Raw genomic sequence first — 19,414 nt, 5'->3', positions numbered from 1 at the left:
ATCCTGATGCCTAGTCCCTTTACCCTGCCTTTATGTACATATCTACTCAAGTACCTTATTATTATCTATCCTGATACCTAGTCCCTTTACCCTGCCTTTATGTACATATCTACCTAGTACCTTATTATTATCTATCCTGATGCCTAGTCCCTTTACCCTGCCTTTATGTACATATCTACCTCAAATACCTTATTATTATCTATCCTGATGCCTAGTCACTTTACCCTGCCTTTATGTACATATCTACCTCAAATACCTTATTATTATCTATCCTGATGCCTAGTCCCTTTACCCTGCCTTTATGTACATATCTACAGTACCTTATTATTATCTATCCTGATGCCTAGTCCCTTTACCCTGCCTTTATGTACATATCTACCTCAAATACCTTATTATTATCTATCCTGATGCCTAGTCCCTTTACCCTGCCTTTATGTACATATCTACAGTACCTTATTATTATCTATCCTGATACCTAGTCCCTTTACCCTGCCTTTATGTACATATCTACCTCAAGTACCTTATTATTATCTATCCTGATGCCTAGTCCCTTTACCCTGCCTTTATGTACATATCTACCTCAAATACCTTATTATTATCTATCCTGATGCCTAGTCCCTTTACCCTGCCTTTATGTACATATCTACCTCAAATACCTTATTATTATCTATCCTGATGCCTAGTCCCTTTACCCTGCCTTTATGTACATATCTACTCAGTACCTTATTATTATCTATCCTGATGCCTAGTCCCTTTACCCTGCCTTTATGTACATATCTACCTCAAATACCTTATTATTATCTATCCTGATACCTAGTCACTTTACCCTGCCTTTATGTACATATCTACCTCAAATACCTTATTATTATCTATCCTGATGCCTAGTCACTTTACCCTGCCTTTATGTACATATCTACCTCAAATACCTTATTATTATCTATCCTGATGCCTAGTCACTTTACCCTGCCTTCATGTACATATCTACCTCAAATACCTTATTATTATCTATCCTGATGCCTAGTCCCTTTACCCTGCCTTTATGTACATATCTACAGTACCTTATTATTATCTATCCTGATGCCTAGTCACTTTACCCTGCCTTTATGTACATATCTACTCAGTACCTTATTATTATCTATCCTGATACCTAGTCCCTTTACCCTGCCTTTATGTACATATCTACCTCAAATACCTTATTATTATCTATCCTGATGCCTAGTCCCTTTACCCTGCCTTTATGTACATATCTACTAGTACCTTATTATTATCTATCCTGATGCCTAGTCCCTTTACCCTGCCTTTATGTACATATCTACCTCAAATACCTTATTATTATCTATCCTGATACCTAGTCCCTTTACCCTGCCTTTATGTACATATCTACTCAAGTACCTTATTATTATCTATCCTGATGCCTAGTCCCTTTACCCTGCCTTTATGTACATATCTACAGTACCTTATTATTATCTATCCTGATGCCTAGTCCCTTTACCCTGCCTTTATGTACATATCTACAGTACCTTATTATTATCTATCCTGATGCCTAGTCCCTTTACCCTGCCTTTATGTACATATCTACCTCAAATACCTTATTATTATCTATCCTGATACCTAGTCCCTTTACCCTGCCTTTATGTACATATCTACAGTACCTTATTATTATCTATCGTGATACCTAGTCCCTTTACCCTGCCTTTATGTACATATCTACCTCAAATACCTTATTATTATCTATCCTGATGCCTAGTCCCTTTACCCTGCCTTTATGTACATATCTACCTCAAATACCTTATTATTGTCTATCGTGATACCTAGTCCCTTTACCCTGCCTTTATGTACATATCTACAGTACCTTATTATTATCTATCCTGATACCTAGTCCCTTTACCCTGCCTTTATGTACATATCTACCTCAAATACCTTATTATTATCTATCCTGATGCCTGGTCCCTTTTTTTATTTAACCTTTATTTAACCAGGTAGGCAAGTTGAGAACAAGTTCTCATTTACAACTGCGACCTGGTCAAGATAAAGCAAAGCAGTGTGACACAGACAACAACACAGAGTTACACATGGAGTAAACAATCAACAAGCCAATAACACAATACACAAGTCAATGACACAGTATGAAAAAAAGAAAGTCTATGTACAGTGTGTGCAAAAGGCATGAGGAGGTAGGCAATAAATAGGCCATAGGAGCGAATAATTACAATTTAGCAGATTAACAGTGGAGTGATAAATGAGCATATGATGATGTGCAAATAGAAATACTGGTGTGCAAAAGAGCAGAAAAGTAAATAAAATAAATCAGTATGGGGATGAGGTAGGTAGATTGGGTGGGCAATTTACAGATGGACTATGTACAGCTGCAGCGATCAGTTAGCAGCTCAGGTAGCTGATGTTTAAAGTTGGTGAGGGAAATAAAGGTCTCCAACTTCAGCGATTTTTGCAATTCGTTCCAGTCACTGGCAGCAGAGAACTGGAAGGAAAGGCGGCCAAATGAGGTGTTGGCTTTGGGGATGATCAGTGAGATATACCTGCTGGAACATGTGCTACAGGTGGGTGTTGTTATCGTGACCAGTGAACTGAGATAAGGCGGAGCTTTACCTAGCTTAGACTATAGATGACCTGGAGCCAGTAGGTTTGGCGACGAATATGTAGCGAGGGCCAGCCGACTAGAGCATATAGGTCGCAGTGGTGGGTGGTATAAGGTGATTTGGTAACAAAACGGATGGCACTGTGATAGACTGCATCCAGTTTGCTGAGTAGAGTAATGGAAGCTATTTTGTAGATGACATCGCCGAAGTCGAGGATCGGTAGGATAGTCAGTTTTACGAGGGTAAGTTTGGCGGCGTGAGTGAAGGAGGCTTTGTTGCGAAATCCGATTCTAGATTTGATTTTGGATTGGAGATGTTTAATATGAGTCTGGAAGGAAAGTTTACAGTCTAACCAGACACCTAGGTATTTATAGTTGTCCACATATTCTAGGTCGGAACCGTCCAGGGTGGTGATGCTAGCCGGGTGGGCAGGTGCGGGCAGCGAACGGTTGAAAAGCATGCATTTGGTTTTACTAGCGTTTAAGAGCAGTTGAAGGCCACGGAAGGAGTGTTGTATGGCATTGAAGCTCGTTTGGAGGTTTGTTAACACAGTGTCCAAGGAAGGGCCAGAAGTATACAGAATGGTGTCGTCTGCGTAGAGGTGGATCAGGGTATCGCCCTCATCAAGAGCGACATCATTGATATATACAGAGAAAAGAGTCGGCCTGAGAATTGAACCCTGTGGCACCCCCATAGAGACTGCCAGACGTCCGGACAACATGCCCTCCGATTTGACACATTGAACTCTGTCTGCAAAGTAGTTGGTGAACCAGGCGAGGCAGTCATTAGAAAAACCAAGGCTATTGAGTCTGCCAATAAGAATACGGTGATTGACAGAGTCGAAATCCTTGGCCAGGTCGATGAAGACGGCTGCACAGTACTGTCTTTTATCGATGGTGGTTATGATATCGTTTAGTACCTTGAGCGTGGCTCAGGTGCACCCGTGACCAGCTCGGAAACCAGATTGCACAGCGGAGAAGGTACGGTGGGATTCGAAATGGTCAGTGATCTGTTTATTAACTTGGCTTTCGAAGACTTTAGATAGGCACGGCAGGATGGAAATAGGTCTGTAACAGTTTGGATCTAGGACCGCGGCAGCTTTCCAATCTTTAGGGATCTCGGACGATACGAAAGAGAGGTTGAACAGGCTGGTAATAGGGGTTGCAACAATGGCGGCGGATAGTTTTAGAAAGAGAGGGTCCAGATTGTCTAGCCCAGCTGATTTGTACGGGTCCACGTTTTGCAGCTCTTTCAGAACATCTGCTATCTGGATTTGGGGGAAGGAGAAGCTGGGGAGGCTCGGGCGAGTAGCTGCGGGGGGTCAGAGCTGTTGGCCGGGGTTGGAGTAGCCAGGAGCAAGGCATGGCCAGCCGTTGAGAAATGCTTATTGACATTTTCGATTATCATGGAATTATCGGTGGTGACCGTGTTACCTAGCCTCAGTGCAGTGGGCAGCTGTGAGGAGGTGCTCTTGTTCTCCATGGACTTTACAGTGTCCCAAAACTTTTTGGAGTTAGAGCTACAGGATGCAAATTTCTGCTTGAAAAAGCTAGCCTTTGCTTTCCTGACTGACTGCGTGTATTGGTTCCTGACTTCCCTGAACAGTTGCATATCCTGCATATTTACCCTGCCTTCATGTACATATCTACCTCAAATACCTTATTATTATCTATCCTGATGCCTAGTCACTTTACCCTGCCTTTATGTACATATCTACAGAACCTTATTATTATCTATCCTGATACCTAGTCACTTTACCCTGCCTTTATGTACATATCTACCTCAAGTACCTCGTACCTCTGCACATTGGTCTGGTAATGGTACTCCCTGTATATACTGAACCAAAATATAAACGCAACATGCAACAATTTCAGAGATTTTACTGAGTTACAGTTCATATAAGAAAATCAGTCAATTGAAATCTATGGATTTTACATGACTGGGAATACATGTTGGTCACAGATACCTTACAAAAAAGGTAGGGGCATGGATCAGAAAACCAGTCTGTATCTGTTGTGATCACCATTTTCCCCATGCAGTGTGACACATCTCCTTTGCATAGATTTAATCAGGCTGTTGATTGTGGCCTGTGGAATGTTGTCCCCCTCTTCAATGGCTGTGTGAAGTTGATGGATATTTGCAGGAACTGGAACATGCTGTCGTACACATCGATCCAGAGCATCACAAACATGCTGAATGGGTGACATGTCTGAGTATGTAGGCCATGGAAGAACTGGGATATTTTCAGTTTCCAGGAATTGTGTACAGATCCTTGTGACATGAAGCTGCGCATTATCATGCCATCATGGGGCACTCTGTTCACAACGTTGACATCAGCAAACCGCTCGCCCACACAACGCCATACACACTGTCTGCCATCTGCCCGGTACAGTTGAAACCGGGATTCATCCATGAAGAGCACACTTCTCCAGCAGCCTGTTGGCCATCGAAGGTGAGCCAAACTGTAGTCAGGTCAAGACCCTGGTGAGGATAATGAGCATGCAGATGAGCTTCCTTGAGACGGTTTCTGACAGTTTGTGCAGAAATTCTTTGGTTGTGCAAACCCACAGTTTAACCTCTTAGGGCTAGGGGGCAGTATTTACACCGCCGGATAAAAAACGTACCCGATTTAATCTGGTTACTACTCCTACCCAGTAACTAGAATATGCATATACTTATTAGATATGGATAGAAAACATCCTAAAGTTTCTAAAACTGTTTGAATGGTGTCTGTGAGTATAACAGAGCTCATATGGCAGGCAAAAACCTGAGAGATTCCTTTACAGGAAGTGGCCTGTCTGACCATTTATTGGCTTTCTTTGACATCTCTTTCCAAAACAAAGGATCTCTGCGGTAACGTGACACTTCCCACGGCTCCCATAGGCTCTCAGAGCCCGGGAAAAAGCTGAAAGTCGTCATTCCAGCCCCAGGCTGAAACACATTATCGCCTTTGTCAAGTGGCCGATCAGGGGACAGTGGGCTTAGGCGCGTGCACTGGTCGCCCCCGTCTTTCTTTTTTTTCCTCTATTTACCGAAACGCAGATTCCCGGTCGGAATATTATCGCTTTTTTACAAGATAAATTGCATAAAAATTGATTTTAAACAGCGGTTGACATGCTTCGAAGTACGGTAATGGAATATTTCGAATTTTTTTGTCACGAAATGCGCCATGCTCGTAACCCTGATTTACCATTTCGGATACTGTCTAGAACGCACGAACAAAACGCCACTGTTAGGATATAACGATGGATTATTTGGGACCAACCAACATTTGTTATTGAAGTAGAAGTCCCGGGAGTGCATTCTGACGAAGAACAGCAAAGGTAATAACATTTTTGTTATAGTAAATCTGATTTTGGTGAAGGCTAAACTTGCTGGGTGTCTAAATAGCTAGCCCGTGATGGCTGGGCTATGTACTTAGAATATTGCAAAATGTGCTTTCACCAAAAAGCTATTTTAAAATCGGACATATCGAGTGCATAGAGGAGTTCTGTATCTATAATTCTTAAAATAATTGATATGCTTTTTGTGAACGTTTATCGTGAGTAATTTAGTAAATTGTTAGTAAATTCCCCGGAAGTTTGCGGGGGGTATGCAAGTTCTGAACATCACATGCTAATGTAAAAAGCTGTTTTTTGATATAAATATGAACTTGATTGAACAAAACATGCATGTATTGTATAACATAATGTCCTAGGTGTGTCATCTGATGAAGATCATCAAAGGTTAGTGCTGCATTTAGCTGTCTTCTGGGTTTTTGTGACATTATATGCTAGCTTGAAAAATGGGTGTCGGATTATTTCTGGCTGGGTACTCTGCTGACATAATCTAATGTTTCGCTTTCGTTGTAAAGCCTTTTTGAAATCGGACAGTGTGGTTAGATTAACGAGAGTCTTGTCTTTAAATAGCTGTAAAATAGTCATATGTTTGAGAAATTGAAGTAATAGCATTTCTAAGGTATTTGAAAATCGCGCCACAGGATTCAACTGGCTGTTACGTAGGTGGGACGATTTGGTGCCACCTGCCCTAGAGAGGTTAACCTTTAACCTCTACTCAACAGCCAGTGTAATCCCGTGGCGCGATATTCAAATACCTCAAAAATGCAAAAACTTCAATTTTTCAAACATATGACTATTTTACACCATTTTAAAGATAAGACTCTCGTTAATCTAACCACACTGTCCGATTTCAAAAAGGCTTTACAACGAAAGCAAAACATTAGATTATGTCAGCAGAGTACCCAGCCAGAAATAATCAGACACCCATTTTTCAAGCTAGCATATAATGTCACATAAACCCAAACCACAGCTAAATGCAGCACTAACCTTTGATGATCTTCATCAGATGACAACCCTAGGACATTATGTTATACAATACATGCATGTTTTGTTCAATCAAGTTCATATTTATATCAAAAACCAGCTTTTTACATTAGCATGTGACTAGCATGTGACTAGCATTCCCACCAAACACTGCCGGTGAATTTACTAAATTACTCACGATAAACGTTCACAAAAAACATAACAATTATTTTAAGAATTATAGATACAGAACTCCTCTATGCACTCGCTATGTCCGATTTTAAAATAGCTTTTCGGTGAAAGCACATTTTGCAATATTCTCAGTAGATAGCCCGGCATCACAGGGCTAGCTATTTAGACACCCAGCAAGTTTAGCACTCACCAAAGTCAGATTTACTATAAGAAAAATGTTATTACCTTTGCTGTTCTTCGTCAGAATGCACTCCCAAGACTTCTACTTCAATAACAAATGTTGGTTTGGTCCCAAATAATCCATTGTTATATCCAAATAGCGGCGTTTTGTTCGTGCGTTCAAGACACTATCCGAAAGGGTAAATAAGGGTGACGAGCATGGCGCATTTCGTGACAAAAAAATTGTAAATATTCCATTACCGTACTTCGAAGCATGTCAACCGCTGTTTAAAATCAATTTTTATGCCATTTTTCACGTAAAAAAGCGATAATATTCCGACCGGGAAAGCGTGTATACGTACAAAGAGAGAGAAAATAAAAACATCTCGTGCACGAGCCTGAGTCTCAGAGTACTCTGACCAGCCACTATCCAAACGCGATAATGTGTTTCAGCCTGGGGCTGCCTCGATATCATTCAGCTTTTTCCCGGGCTCTGAGAGCCTTTGGGAGCCGTAGGAAGTGTCACGTTACAGCAAAGATCCTCAGTCTTCAATAAAAAGAGCCAAGATGAACAACAACTTGTCAGACAGGCCACTTCCTGTTCAGAATCTTCTCAGGTTTTTGCCTGCCATATGAGTTCTGTTATACTCACAGACACCATTCAAACAGTTTTAGAAACTTTAGGGTGTTTTCTATCCAAAGCCAATAATTATATGCATATTCTAGTTACTGGGCAGGAGTAGTAACCAGATTAAATCGGGTACGTTTTTTATCCAGCCGTGTCAATACTGCCCCCTAGCCCTAACAGGTTAATCAGCTGTTCGGGTGGTTGTTCTCAGACGATCACGTAGGTGAAGAAACCAGATGTGGGCTGGCGTGGTTACACGTGGTCTGCGTTTGTGAGGCCGGTTGGATGTACTGCCAAATTCTCTAAAACGAGGCGGCTTATGGTAGAGAAATTAACATTCAATTATCAGGAAACAGCTCTGGTGGATATTCCTGCAGTCAGCATGCCAATTGCATCTAACTGCAGCAATCTGTGGCATTGTGTGACAAAGCTGCACATTTTAGAGTGGCCTTTTATTATCCCCAGCACAAGGTGCATATGTGTAATGATCATGAGGTTTAATCAGCTTATAATATGCCACACCTGTCAGGTGGATGGATTGTCTTGGCAAAGGATAAATGCTCACTAACAGGGATGTAAACACATTTTTACACAATTTGAGAGAAATAAGCTTTTTGTGCATTTTTGGGATCTTTTATTTCAGCTCATGAAACATGGGATCAACACATATTGCGTTTATATTTTTGTTCAGTGTACCTCCATTCTTGCAAGTTATTTTATTGCTTGCTATTTCCTCTTATGTTACTCTGCATCGTTGTGAAGGTCTCATAAACAAGCATTTCACAGTCAAGTCTACACCAGTTGTATTCAGCACGTCACATATAACATTTGATTTGATTCTCCACCCAGGTAGCCTACTGCACGACCGTAAATCACATACACAGGGCAGGAAATTAATCCTGTTAACCAGTTTCAGTTTCCTCTGTACTCAAATCAAAGAAACAAGTTAGTATGCCTCCCTCTCTCCAAAGTGCCCAGGTCCTGGAGTTTAATTAAATGCCCCCCTCTGACAGACATTAATGACTGCCATCCGTCTCTGGGGAAAGTGGCAATGTGGTTATCAGCATTGGCTAACCCTGTTCTCTGGAGAGGGCACCCAAACACTAATACACACACGTGTGCAGGCAAATGTGCATATGCACACACACACACACACACACACACAGGCACACAAACTACTAATACATAATAAACACATCCAGCACTTCAGCTCAGCAGCGTTTGATTAATTACTTCAAACAAACATTGGCTAATCGATTCCCCACCACTCTGGAATGAAGCAGGCTTGTGCAGCTGCACAAGTTATTTATGCTAATTAGCCTTAACATTTTCAATTGAAACACTTTTATTAGTATTATTACCAGAGGTTGTGAATGGTACTACAGAGATCTATTCTAATGTACGATAATATCATTCACATTTTTGGCCCAAGTAAGAGACTTTAGGCACTGTTAGATTTGAATGCATCTACTCCATCCTAACCTTCTATACCTTTCCTGTGCTTTTGTCTCCCTTTTTTATTTTTGTGATCACATTTTTACCTGGATTTTTATATAACTAAATGTGTCTTTATGATCACATTTTCACTTTAATTTTTCTAAAACTACATTTCATTTTTGGTGATCACATTTCTACTTTTATTTTCATATAACTTAACATCTTTATTTTGTCATCAAATTTTGACATACTAAATATTTCTCTCCTGATCCCTCTTCAACAGCTGATGGATGAAGAGAAGGTGGTAGTGCTGTCGGAGATGGAGAAGCTTATGGGCTTATGTCAGCAGCTGCAGATGGGGGTGAGGACGCCAGTACAGGGCAAGACTGCCACCTTCCAGAAGGTACTATTATTGATATACATTTACATTTTTTTTTTTTTACATTTTAGTCGTTTAGCAGACGCTGTTATCCAGAGCGACTTACAGTAGTGAATGCATACATTTCATACATTTTTTTTTCTTTTCGTACTGGTCCCCCGTGGAAATCGAACCCACAACCCTAGCGTTGCAAACACCATGCTCTACCAACTGAGCCACACAGGACCATATATTAGCTGTATATAATATGTTGAACTATGGTGTTGTTGTCAATGACTGGATTTGTTTTTGTAATGAAATCCACTTTTAGTTAAGTTCTATGTTACAATAGTCCGCAAAGGATTAGTTTATTAATTAGATTTGTCATACAGAATACAATACAAATATTGCCAGGAGAGCACATGACTATAAATATGGTTCTACCATGTTGAAATAAACCATTGTCCAAAATCTAGCTTGCCTACTACTCACTTAAACTGCATACTGTGTATACTAATTGTACTACATACTGTTTAGAACATACTGTTTAGTAAAAAACAAATGTGGTAAGCAACAAATATCAGGAAACAAGGCCCATCCTACAGAGAATGTGTCATCTAATGCGCAATCTAAGCTTGATGCCCTCAATCTCACACAAATTATCAATGAACCCAACAGGTACAACCCCAAATCCGTAAACACGGGCACCCTCATAGATATCATCCTAATCAACTTGCCCTCCAAATACACCTCTGCTGTTTTCAACCAAGATCTCAGAGATCACTGCCTCATTGCCTGCATCCGTAATGGGTCTGCGGTCAAACGACTACCCCTCATCACTGTCAAACGCTCCCTAAAACACTTCAGGGAGCAGGCCTTTCTAGTCGACCTGGCCCAGGTATCCTGGAAGGATATTGACCTCATCCCGTCAGTAGAGGATGCCTGGTTATTCTTTAAAAGTGCCTTCCTCACCGTCTTAAATAAGAATGCCCCATTCAAAAAATTTAGAACCAGGAACAGATATAGCCCTTGGTTCTCTCCAGACCTGACTGCCCTTGACCAGCACAAAAACATTCTGTGGCCTTCTGCATTAGCATCGAACAGCCCCCGTGATATGCAACTTTTCAGGGAAGTTAGGAACAAATATACACAGGCAGTTAGGAAAGCTAAGGCTAGCTTTTTCAAGCAGAAATTTGCATCCTGTAGCACAAACTCAAAAAAGTTCTGGGACACTGTAAAGTCCATGGAGAGTAAGAGCACCTTCTCCCAGCTGCCCTCTGCACTGAGGCTAGGAAACACTGTCACCACAGATAAATCCACTATAATTGAGAATTTCAATGAGCATTTTTCTACGGCTGGCCATGCTTTCCACCTGGCTACCCCTACCCCGATCAACAGCCCTCCACCACCCACAGCAACTCGCCCAAACCTCCCCCACTTCTCCTTCACCCAAATCCAGATAGCTGATGTTCTGAAAGAGCTGCAAAATCTGGACCTGTACAAATCAGCCGGGCTAGACAATCTGGACCCTCTCTTTCTAAAATGATCTGCCGAAATTGTTGCAACCCCTACTACCAGCCCGTTCAACCTCTCTTTTGTATCGTCTGAGATTCCCATAGATTGGAAAGCTGCCGCGGTCAACCCCCTCTTCAAAGGGGGAGACACTCTAGACCCAAACTGCTACAGACCTATATCTATTCTACCCTGCCTTTCTAAGGTCTTCGAAAACCAAGTTAACCTGTTGGGGATAGGGGGCAGTATTTACACAGCCGGATAAAAAACGTACCCGATTTAATCTGGTTACTACTCCTGCCCAGTAACTAGAATATGCATATAATTATTGGCTTTGGATAGAAAACACCCTAAAGTTTCTAAAACTGTTTGAATGGTGTCTGTGAGTATAACAGAACTCATATGGCAGGCCAAAACCTGAGAAGATTCCATGCAGGAAGTGGCCTGTCTGACAAATTGTGTTTCATCTTGGCTCTTTTTATTGAAGACTGAGGATCTTTGCAATAACGTGACACTTCCTACGGCTCCCATAGGCTCTCAGAGCCCGGGAAAAAGCTGAATGATATCGAGGCAGCCCCAGGCTGAAACACATTATCGCTTTTGGCAAGTGGCCAATCAGAGTACTATGGGCTTAGGCACATGCCCGAGTCGACCGAATGCTTTCTTTCGTCTGTTTACCTAAACGCAGATTCCCGGTCAGAATATTATCGCTTTTTTATGAGAAAAATTGCATAAAAATTGATTTTAAACAGCGGTTGACATGCTTCGAAGTACGGTAATGGAATATTTAGAATTTTTTTGTCACGAATTGCGCCATGCTCGTCACCCTTATTTACCCTTTCGGATAGTGTCTTGAACGCACGAACAAAACGCCGCTGTTTGGATATAACAATGGATTATTTTGAAGTAGAAGTCCTGGGAGTGCATTCTGACGAAGACAGCAAAGGTAATAAAATTTTTCTTATAGTAAATCTGACTTTGATGAGTGCTAAACTTGCTGGGTGTCTAAATAGCTAGCCCTGTGATGCCGGGCTATCTACTGAGAATATTGCAAAATGTGCTTTCACCGAAATGCTATTTTAAAATCGGACATATCGAGTGCATAGAGGAGTTCGGTATCTATAATTCTTAAAATAATTGTTATGCTTTTTGTGAACGTTTATCGTGAGTATTTTAGTAAATTCACCGGCAGTGTTCGGTGGGAATGCTAGTCATATGCTAGTCACATGCTAATGTAAAAAGCTGGTTTTTGATATAAATATGAACTTGATTGAACAAAACATGCATGTATTGTATAACATAATGTCCTAGGGTTGTCATCTGATGAAGATCATCAAAGGTTAGTGCTACATTTAGCTGTGGTTTGGGTTTATGTGACATTATATGCTAGCTTGAAAAATGGGTGTCGGATTATTTCTGGCTGGGTACTCTGCTGACATAATCTAATGTTTTGCTTTCGTTGTAAAGCCTTTTTGAAATCGGACAGTGTGGTTAGATTAACGAGAGTCTTATCTTTAAAATGGTGTAAAATAGTCATATTTTTGAAAAATTGAAGTTTTTGTATTTTTGAGGAATTTGAATAACGCGCCACGGGATTACACTGGCTGTTGAGTAGGTGGGACGCAAGCGTCCCACCTAGCCCATAGAGGTTAACAAACAGATTATCGACCATTTCGAATCCCACCGTACCTTCTCCGCTAATCAATCTGGTTTCAGAGCTGGTCATGGGTGCACCTCAGCCACGCTCAAGGTCCTAAACGATATCATAACCGCCATCGATAAGAGACATTACTGTGCAGCCATATTCATCGACCTGGCTAAGGCTTTCGACTCTGTCAATCACAACATTCTTATTGGCAGACTCAACAGCCTTGGTTTCTCAAATGATTGCCTCGCCTGGTTCATCAACTACTTCTCTGATAGAGTTCAGTGTGTCAAATCGGAGGGCCAGTTGTCTGGACCTCTGGCAGTCTCTATGGGGGTGCCACAGGGTTCAATTCTCGGGCCGACTCTCTTCTCTGTATACATCAATGATGTCGCTCTTGCTGCTGGTGATTCTTTGATCCACCTCTACGCAAATGACACCATTCTGTATACCCCTGGCCCTTCTTTGGACACTGTGTTAACTAACCTCCAGACGAGCTTCAATGCCATACAACTCTCCTTCCGTGGCCTCCAACTGCTCTTAAATGCAAGTAAAACTAAATGCATGCTCTTCAACCGATCGCTGCCCGCACCTGCCAGCCCGTACATCACTACTCTGGACGGTTCTGACTTAGAATATGTGGACAACTACAAATACCTAGGTGTCTGGTTAGACTGTAAACTCTCCTTCCAGACTCACATTAAACATCTCCAATCCAAAATGAAATCTAGAATCGGCTTCCTATTTCGCAACAAAGCATCCTACACTAATGCTGCCAAACATACCCTCGTAAAACTGACCATCCTACTGATCCTCGACTTCGGCGATTTCATTTACAAAATAGCCTCCAACACTCTACTCAACAAATTCGATGCAGTCTATCACAGTGCCATCCATTTTGTCACCAAAGCCCCATATACTACCCACCACTGCGACCTGTATGCTCTCGTTGGCTGGCCCTCGCTTCATACTCATCACCAAATCCACTGGCTCCAGGTCATCTACAAGTCTCTGCTAGGTAAAGCTCCGCCTTATCTCAGCTCACTGGTCACCATAGCAGCAACCACCCGTAGCACACGCTCCAGCAGGTATATCTCACTGGTCACCCCCAAAGCCCATTCTTCCTTTGGCCGCCTCTCCTTCCAGTTCTCTGCTGCCAATGACTGGAACGAACTGCAAAAATCACTAAAGCTGGAGACTCTTACCTCCCTCACTAGCTTTATTCACCAGCTGTTAGAGCAGCTCACAGATCACTACACCTGTACATCGCTCATCTGTAAATAGCCCATCCAATCTACCTCATCCCCATACTGTATTTATTTATTCATCTTGCTCCTTTGCACCCCAGTATCTCTACTTGCACATTCAACTTCTGCACATTCTACCATTCCAGTGTTTAATTGCTATATTGTAATTACTTCGCCACCATGGCCCATTTATTCCCTTACCTCTCTTATCCTACCTCATTTGCACATGCTGAATATAGATTTTTCTACTGTATTATTGATTGTATGTTTGTTTATTCCATGTGTAACTCTGTGTTGTTGTATGTGTCGAACTGCTTTGATTTATGTTGGCCAGGTCGCAGTTGCAAATGAGAACTTGTTCTCAACTAGCCTACCTGGTTAAATAAAGGTGAAATAAATAAATAAATAAAAGCGAGCGTGAGAGAATGCACTGAAAAGAAACCGACAAAGGAGTATTGATGAACTGCAATGAAAAGAGACAGTCAACCCATTCTTAATACAGCATTGGCAGCATTGGGCAAACATTTGTTACTGCTTTACAGACAGAGGTCAATCATAAAAACATTATTGTAAAATTAAACCCTATAATGACACTGAGCTTAATGAACCTCGTAAAATCTGTTGGACAGTGATGAACTGACACTGGTCACCTTGTACTAATGGGAAAGGTTACAATCAGGATGAGAGAATAGAGAATAACATGGTGTTCATCCCAAATGGCATCCTATTCCCTATATAGTGTGCACTGCTTTGAACAGGGCCCATAGGATTCTGGTCAAATGTAGTGCATTATGTTGGGAATAGGGTGCCATTTGGGACACAACCATTGGGCTTCTCTGATTAATGTGGATCTGTTAGATAGGCATTGGCTTTCCCCTCAAGTTGTCATTAGCCAGACAGATCGGTCCTCTCTGTCCGTCACAAGGGAGTTAAGGGTGTTTTAATCAGGCATAGGTCATTGCTGAAAACTCTTTTTAAATGGAGCAGGAGATGGGGGTTGTGTGTGTTTGGTGTGTCTAGTGTTGGTTTAGAAACACTCTGTAGTAGAGGTCGACCGATTATGATTTTTTTTCAACGCCGGTGCCGATTATTGGAGGACCAAAAGGGTCCGATGCCGATTAATCGGCCAATTTTTTTCCCCATTTATTTATTTGTAATAATGACAATTACAACAATACTGAATAAACACTTATTTTAACTTAATATAATACATACAGTATCTCACAAAAGTGAGTACACCCCTCACATTTCTATAAATATTTGAGTGTATCTTTTCATTTGACAACACTGAAGAAATGACACTTTGCTACAATGTAAAGTAGTGAGTGTACAGCTTGTATAACAGTGTAAATTTGCTGTCCCCTCAAAATAACACAACACACCGCCATTAATGTCTAAACCGCTGGCAACAAAAGTGAGTACACCCCTAAGTGAAAATGTCCATATTGGGCCCAAAGTGTCAATATTTTGTCTGGCCAGCATCATTTTCCAGCACTGCCTTAACCCTCTTGGGCATGGAGTTCACTAGAGCTTCACAGGTTGCCACTGGAGTCCTCTTCCACTCCTCCATGACGACATGACAGAGCTGGTGGATGTTAGAGACCTTGCACTCCTCCACCTTCCGTTTGAGGATGCCCCACATTGTAGCAAAGTGTCATTTCTTCAGTGTTGTCACATGAAAAGATATACTCAAATATTTACAAAAATGTGAGGGGTGTACTCACTTTTGTGAGATACTGTAAATACTATCAATTTAGCCTCAAATAAATAATGAAACATATTCAATTTGGTTTAAATTATGCAAAAACAAAGTGTTGGAGAAGAAAGGAAAAGTGCAATATGTGCCATGTAAAAAAGCTAATGTTTAAGTTCCTTACTCAGAACATGAGAACATATGAAAGCTGGTGGTTCCTTTTAACATGTCTTCAATATTCCCAGGTAAGAAGTTTTAGGTTGCAGTTATTATAGGAATTATAGGACTATTTCTCTCTATACGATTTGTATTTCATATACCTTTGACTATTGGATGTTCTTATAGGCACTTTAGTATTGCCAGTGTAGCTTCCGTACCTCTCCTCGCTCCTACCTGGGCTCGAACCAGGAACAACAGCCACCCTCGAAGCAGCGTTACCCATGTAGAGCAAGGGGAACAACCACTCCCAAGTCTCAGAGCGAGTGACATTTGAAAAGCTATTATCGCGCACCCGGCTAACTAGCTAGCCATTTCACATCGGTTACACCAGCCTAATCTCGGCAGTTGATAGGCATAAACAGCGCAATGCTTGAAGAATTGCGAAGAGCTGCTGGCAAACGCACGAAGGTGCTGTTTGACTGAATGCTTACGAGCCTGCTGCTGCCTACCATCGCTCAGTCAGACTGCTCTATCAAATATCAAATCGTAGACTTAATTATAATATAAAACACAGAAATACGAGCCTTTGGTCATTAAAATGGTCGAATCCGGAAACTATAATTTTGAAAATGAAACGTTTATTATTTCAGTGAAATACGGAACCGTTCCGTATTTTATCTAACGGGTGGCATCCCTAAGTCTAAATATTCCTGTTACATTGCACAACCTTCAATGTTATGTCATAATTATGTACAATTCTGGTAAATTAATTACGGCCTTTGTTAGGAATAAATGGACTTCACAGTTCACAATGAGCCAGGCGGCCCAAACTGCTGTATATACCCCGACTGCTTGCACGGAACACAAGAGAAGTGACACAACTTCCCTAGTTATAAGAAATTCATGTTAGCAGGCAATATTAACTAAATATGCAGGTTTAAAAATATATACTTGTGTATTGATTTTAAAGAAAGCATTGATGTTTATGGTTAGGTACATTGGTGCAACGACAGTGCTTTTTTCGCAAATGCGCTTGTTAAAACCTGTTAAGGACAGATGTTCCGCTACACCATTTTAAAGATAAGACTCTCGTTAATCTAACCACATTGTCCGATTTCAAAAAGGCTTTACAGCGAAAGCAAAACATTAGATTATGTCAGGAGAGTACCCTGCCAAAAATAATCACACAGCCATTTTCAAAGCAAGCATATATGTCACAAAAACCAAAACCACAGCTAAATGCAGCACTAACCTTTGATGATCTTCATCAGATGACACTCCTAGGACATTATGTTATACAATACATGCATGTTTTGTTCAATCAAGTTCATATTTATATCAAAAACCAGCTTTTTACATTAGCATATGATGTTCAGAACTAGCATACCCACCGCAAACTTCCGGTGAATTTACTAAATTACTCACGATAAACGTTCACAAAAAGCATAACAATTATTTTAAGAATTATAGATACAGAACTCCTTTATGTAATCTCGGTGTCAGATTTTAAAATAGCTTTTTGGCGAAAGCACATTTTGCAATATTCTGAGTAGATAGCGTGGCCATCACAGGCTAGCTAATTTGACACCCACCAAGTTCGGTGCTCACTAAACTCAGAATTACTATAAGAAAAATTGGATCTTTGTCAGAATGCACTCCCAGGACTTCTACTTCTACAACAAATGTTGTTTTGGTTCGAAATAATCCATAGTTATATTGAAATAGCTCCGTTTTGTTCGTGCGTTGAGGTCACTATCCGAAGGGTGACGCGCGAGCGCATTTCGTGACAAAACATTTCAAAATATTCCATTACCGTACTTCGAAGCTGTCACGTCCTGGCCAGTATAAGGGTTAATTGTTATTGTAGTTTGGTCAGGACGTGGCAGAGGGTATTTGTTTTATGTGGTTCAGGGTGGTGTGTCAGTTAGGAGGGTGTTTGATTTATTATTTCCGGGTTTTGAGTTATGGTCTATGTTTATGTATTTCTATGTGTAGTCTAGTGAGTGTGTTTCTATGTTGAGTTAATTGGGGTGGACTTCCAATTGAAGGCAGCTGTTTGGTGTTGCCTTGATTGGAAGTCCTATATTAGTTGGGTGTGTTTGTCTTGTATTTGTGGGAGATTGTTTTTGCATTGCGTGTTTTTGTTAGCCTGCAAAACTGTCATTTGTTGTGCTTATTGTTTTCTTGTTTTTTTCGTGTTCAACGTTTGTTAATAAATTAAGAAAATGAACACCAACTCTGCTGCATATTGGTCCACCTTTTCGGACGACGATTTCGCTATATCGTCCTCCGACGAAGAAAGCCGTGACAGAATCTCCCACCAAACCAGGACCAAGCAGCAGAGGAAGGAGCAGAGGAGTTGTGATTTGGACAATCGGGAGAGATGGACATGGGAGCAGGTTATGGCCGGAGAAGGCCCATGGAGTAAGGCTGGTATGGACCGGGAACGTTTCCGAGGGACACGACTGGCGTATAAGCACGAGAGGCACCCCCAATAAAAAAAATTGGGGGGGGGCACACGGGTAGTTTGGCTAGGCCTAGGAAGAGCCGGAAGCCAGCTACCCGTGGTTATATGGAGGAGCGTATGAGGTGGAGAGCGCCATGTTTCGCTGAGGAGCGCACTATCTCACCCATACGCACGCACAGTCCGGTGCGCGTTATTCCAGCCCCTCGCAGGTGCCGTGCTAGAGCGGGCATCCAGCCTGGTAGGAGAATGCCTGCGCAGCGCATCAGGTCGCCGGTACGCCTCCGAGGACCAGGCTACCCAACTCCCGCTCTACGCACGGCTACCATCAGGCCCCTGCACAACCCAGTCCGCCCTGTACAAGCACCCCGCTCGTGCAGGGCTACTAGTTCCATCCATCCAGGACGGGTTGTGCAGGAGGTAAGATCAAGACCGCCTGTGCGCCTCCATAGCCCTGGGTTTCCAGCTCCTGTCTCTCGTGCGGACCCGGAAGTGCGTCAACCCAGTCTGACTCAACCTGTTCCCGCTCCTCGCACTAGCCTGGAGGTGCGTGTTCCCAATCTGGTACGCCCAGTACCAGCACCACGCACCAGGCTTCAAGTGCGTAAACCCAGCCTCGCCAGTCAACAGTCACCAGAGCTGCCCGCCAGTCAACAGTCACCGGAGCTGCCCGCCAGTCAACAGTCACCAGAGCTGCCCGCCAGTCAACAGTCACCGGAGCTGCCCGCCAGTCAACAGTCACCAGAGCTGCCCGCCAGTCAACAGTCACCAGAGCTGCCCGCCAGTCAACAGTCACCAGACTGCCCTGAACTGCCGGAGTGGCCAGACTGCCCTGAACTGCCGGAGTGGCCAGACTGCCCTGAACTGCCGGAGTGGCCAGACTGCCCTGAGCTGCCGGAGTGGCCAGACTGCCCTGAGCTGCCGGAGTGGCCAGACTGCCCTGAGCTGCCGGAGTGGCGAGACTGCCCTGAGCCGCCGGAGTGGCCAGACTGCCCAGACTGTCCCGAGCTGCCAGACTGCCC

General features: G+C 42.3%; 1 protein-coding gene across 6 annotated transcripts in view; it reads left to right on the top strand.

Moving 5' to 3' along the window:
• Positions 1 to 19,414, top strand: part of ctnnal1 (catenin (cadherin-associated protein), alpha-like 1) — a 210,182-nt gene that overhangs the window by 183,159 nt on the left and 7,609 nt on the right. For all 6 annotated transcript variants that reach the window (XM_014142798.2, XM_014142794.2, XM_014142797.2 and 3 more), the window contains exon 17: positions 9,598 to 9,717. In XM_014142798.2, coding sequence (XP_013998273.2) covers positions 9,598 to 9,717 — 120 coding nt within the window. The remainder of the gene's footprint in view (positions 1 to 9,597; positions 9,718 to 19,414) is intronic.

The sequence above is a fragment of the Salmo salar genome, chromosome ssa14, assembly GCF_905237065.1.
Source record: "Salmo salar chromosome ssa14, Ssal_v3.1, whole genome shotgun sequence".
Lineage (NCBI taxonomy): Eukaryota > Metazoa > Chordata > Actinopteri > Salmoniformes > Salmonidae > Salmo > Salmo salar.
This window is presented reverse-complemented; position numbering and strand designations above follow the sequence as displayed.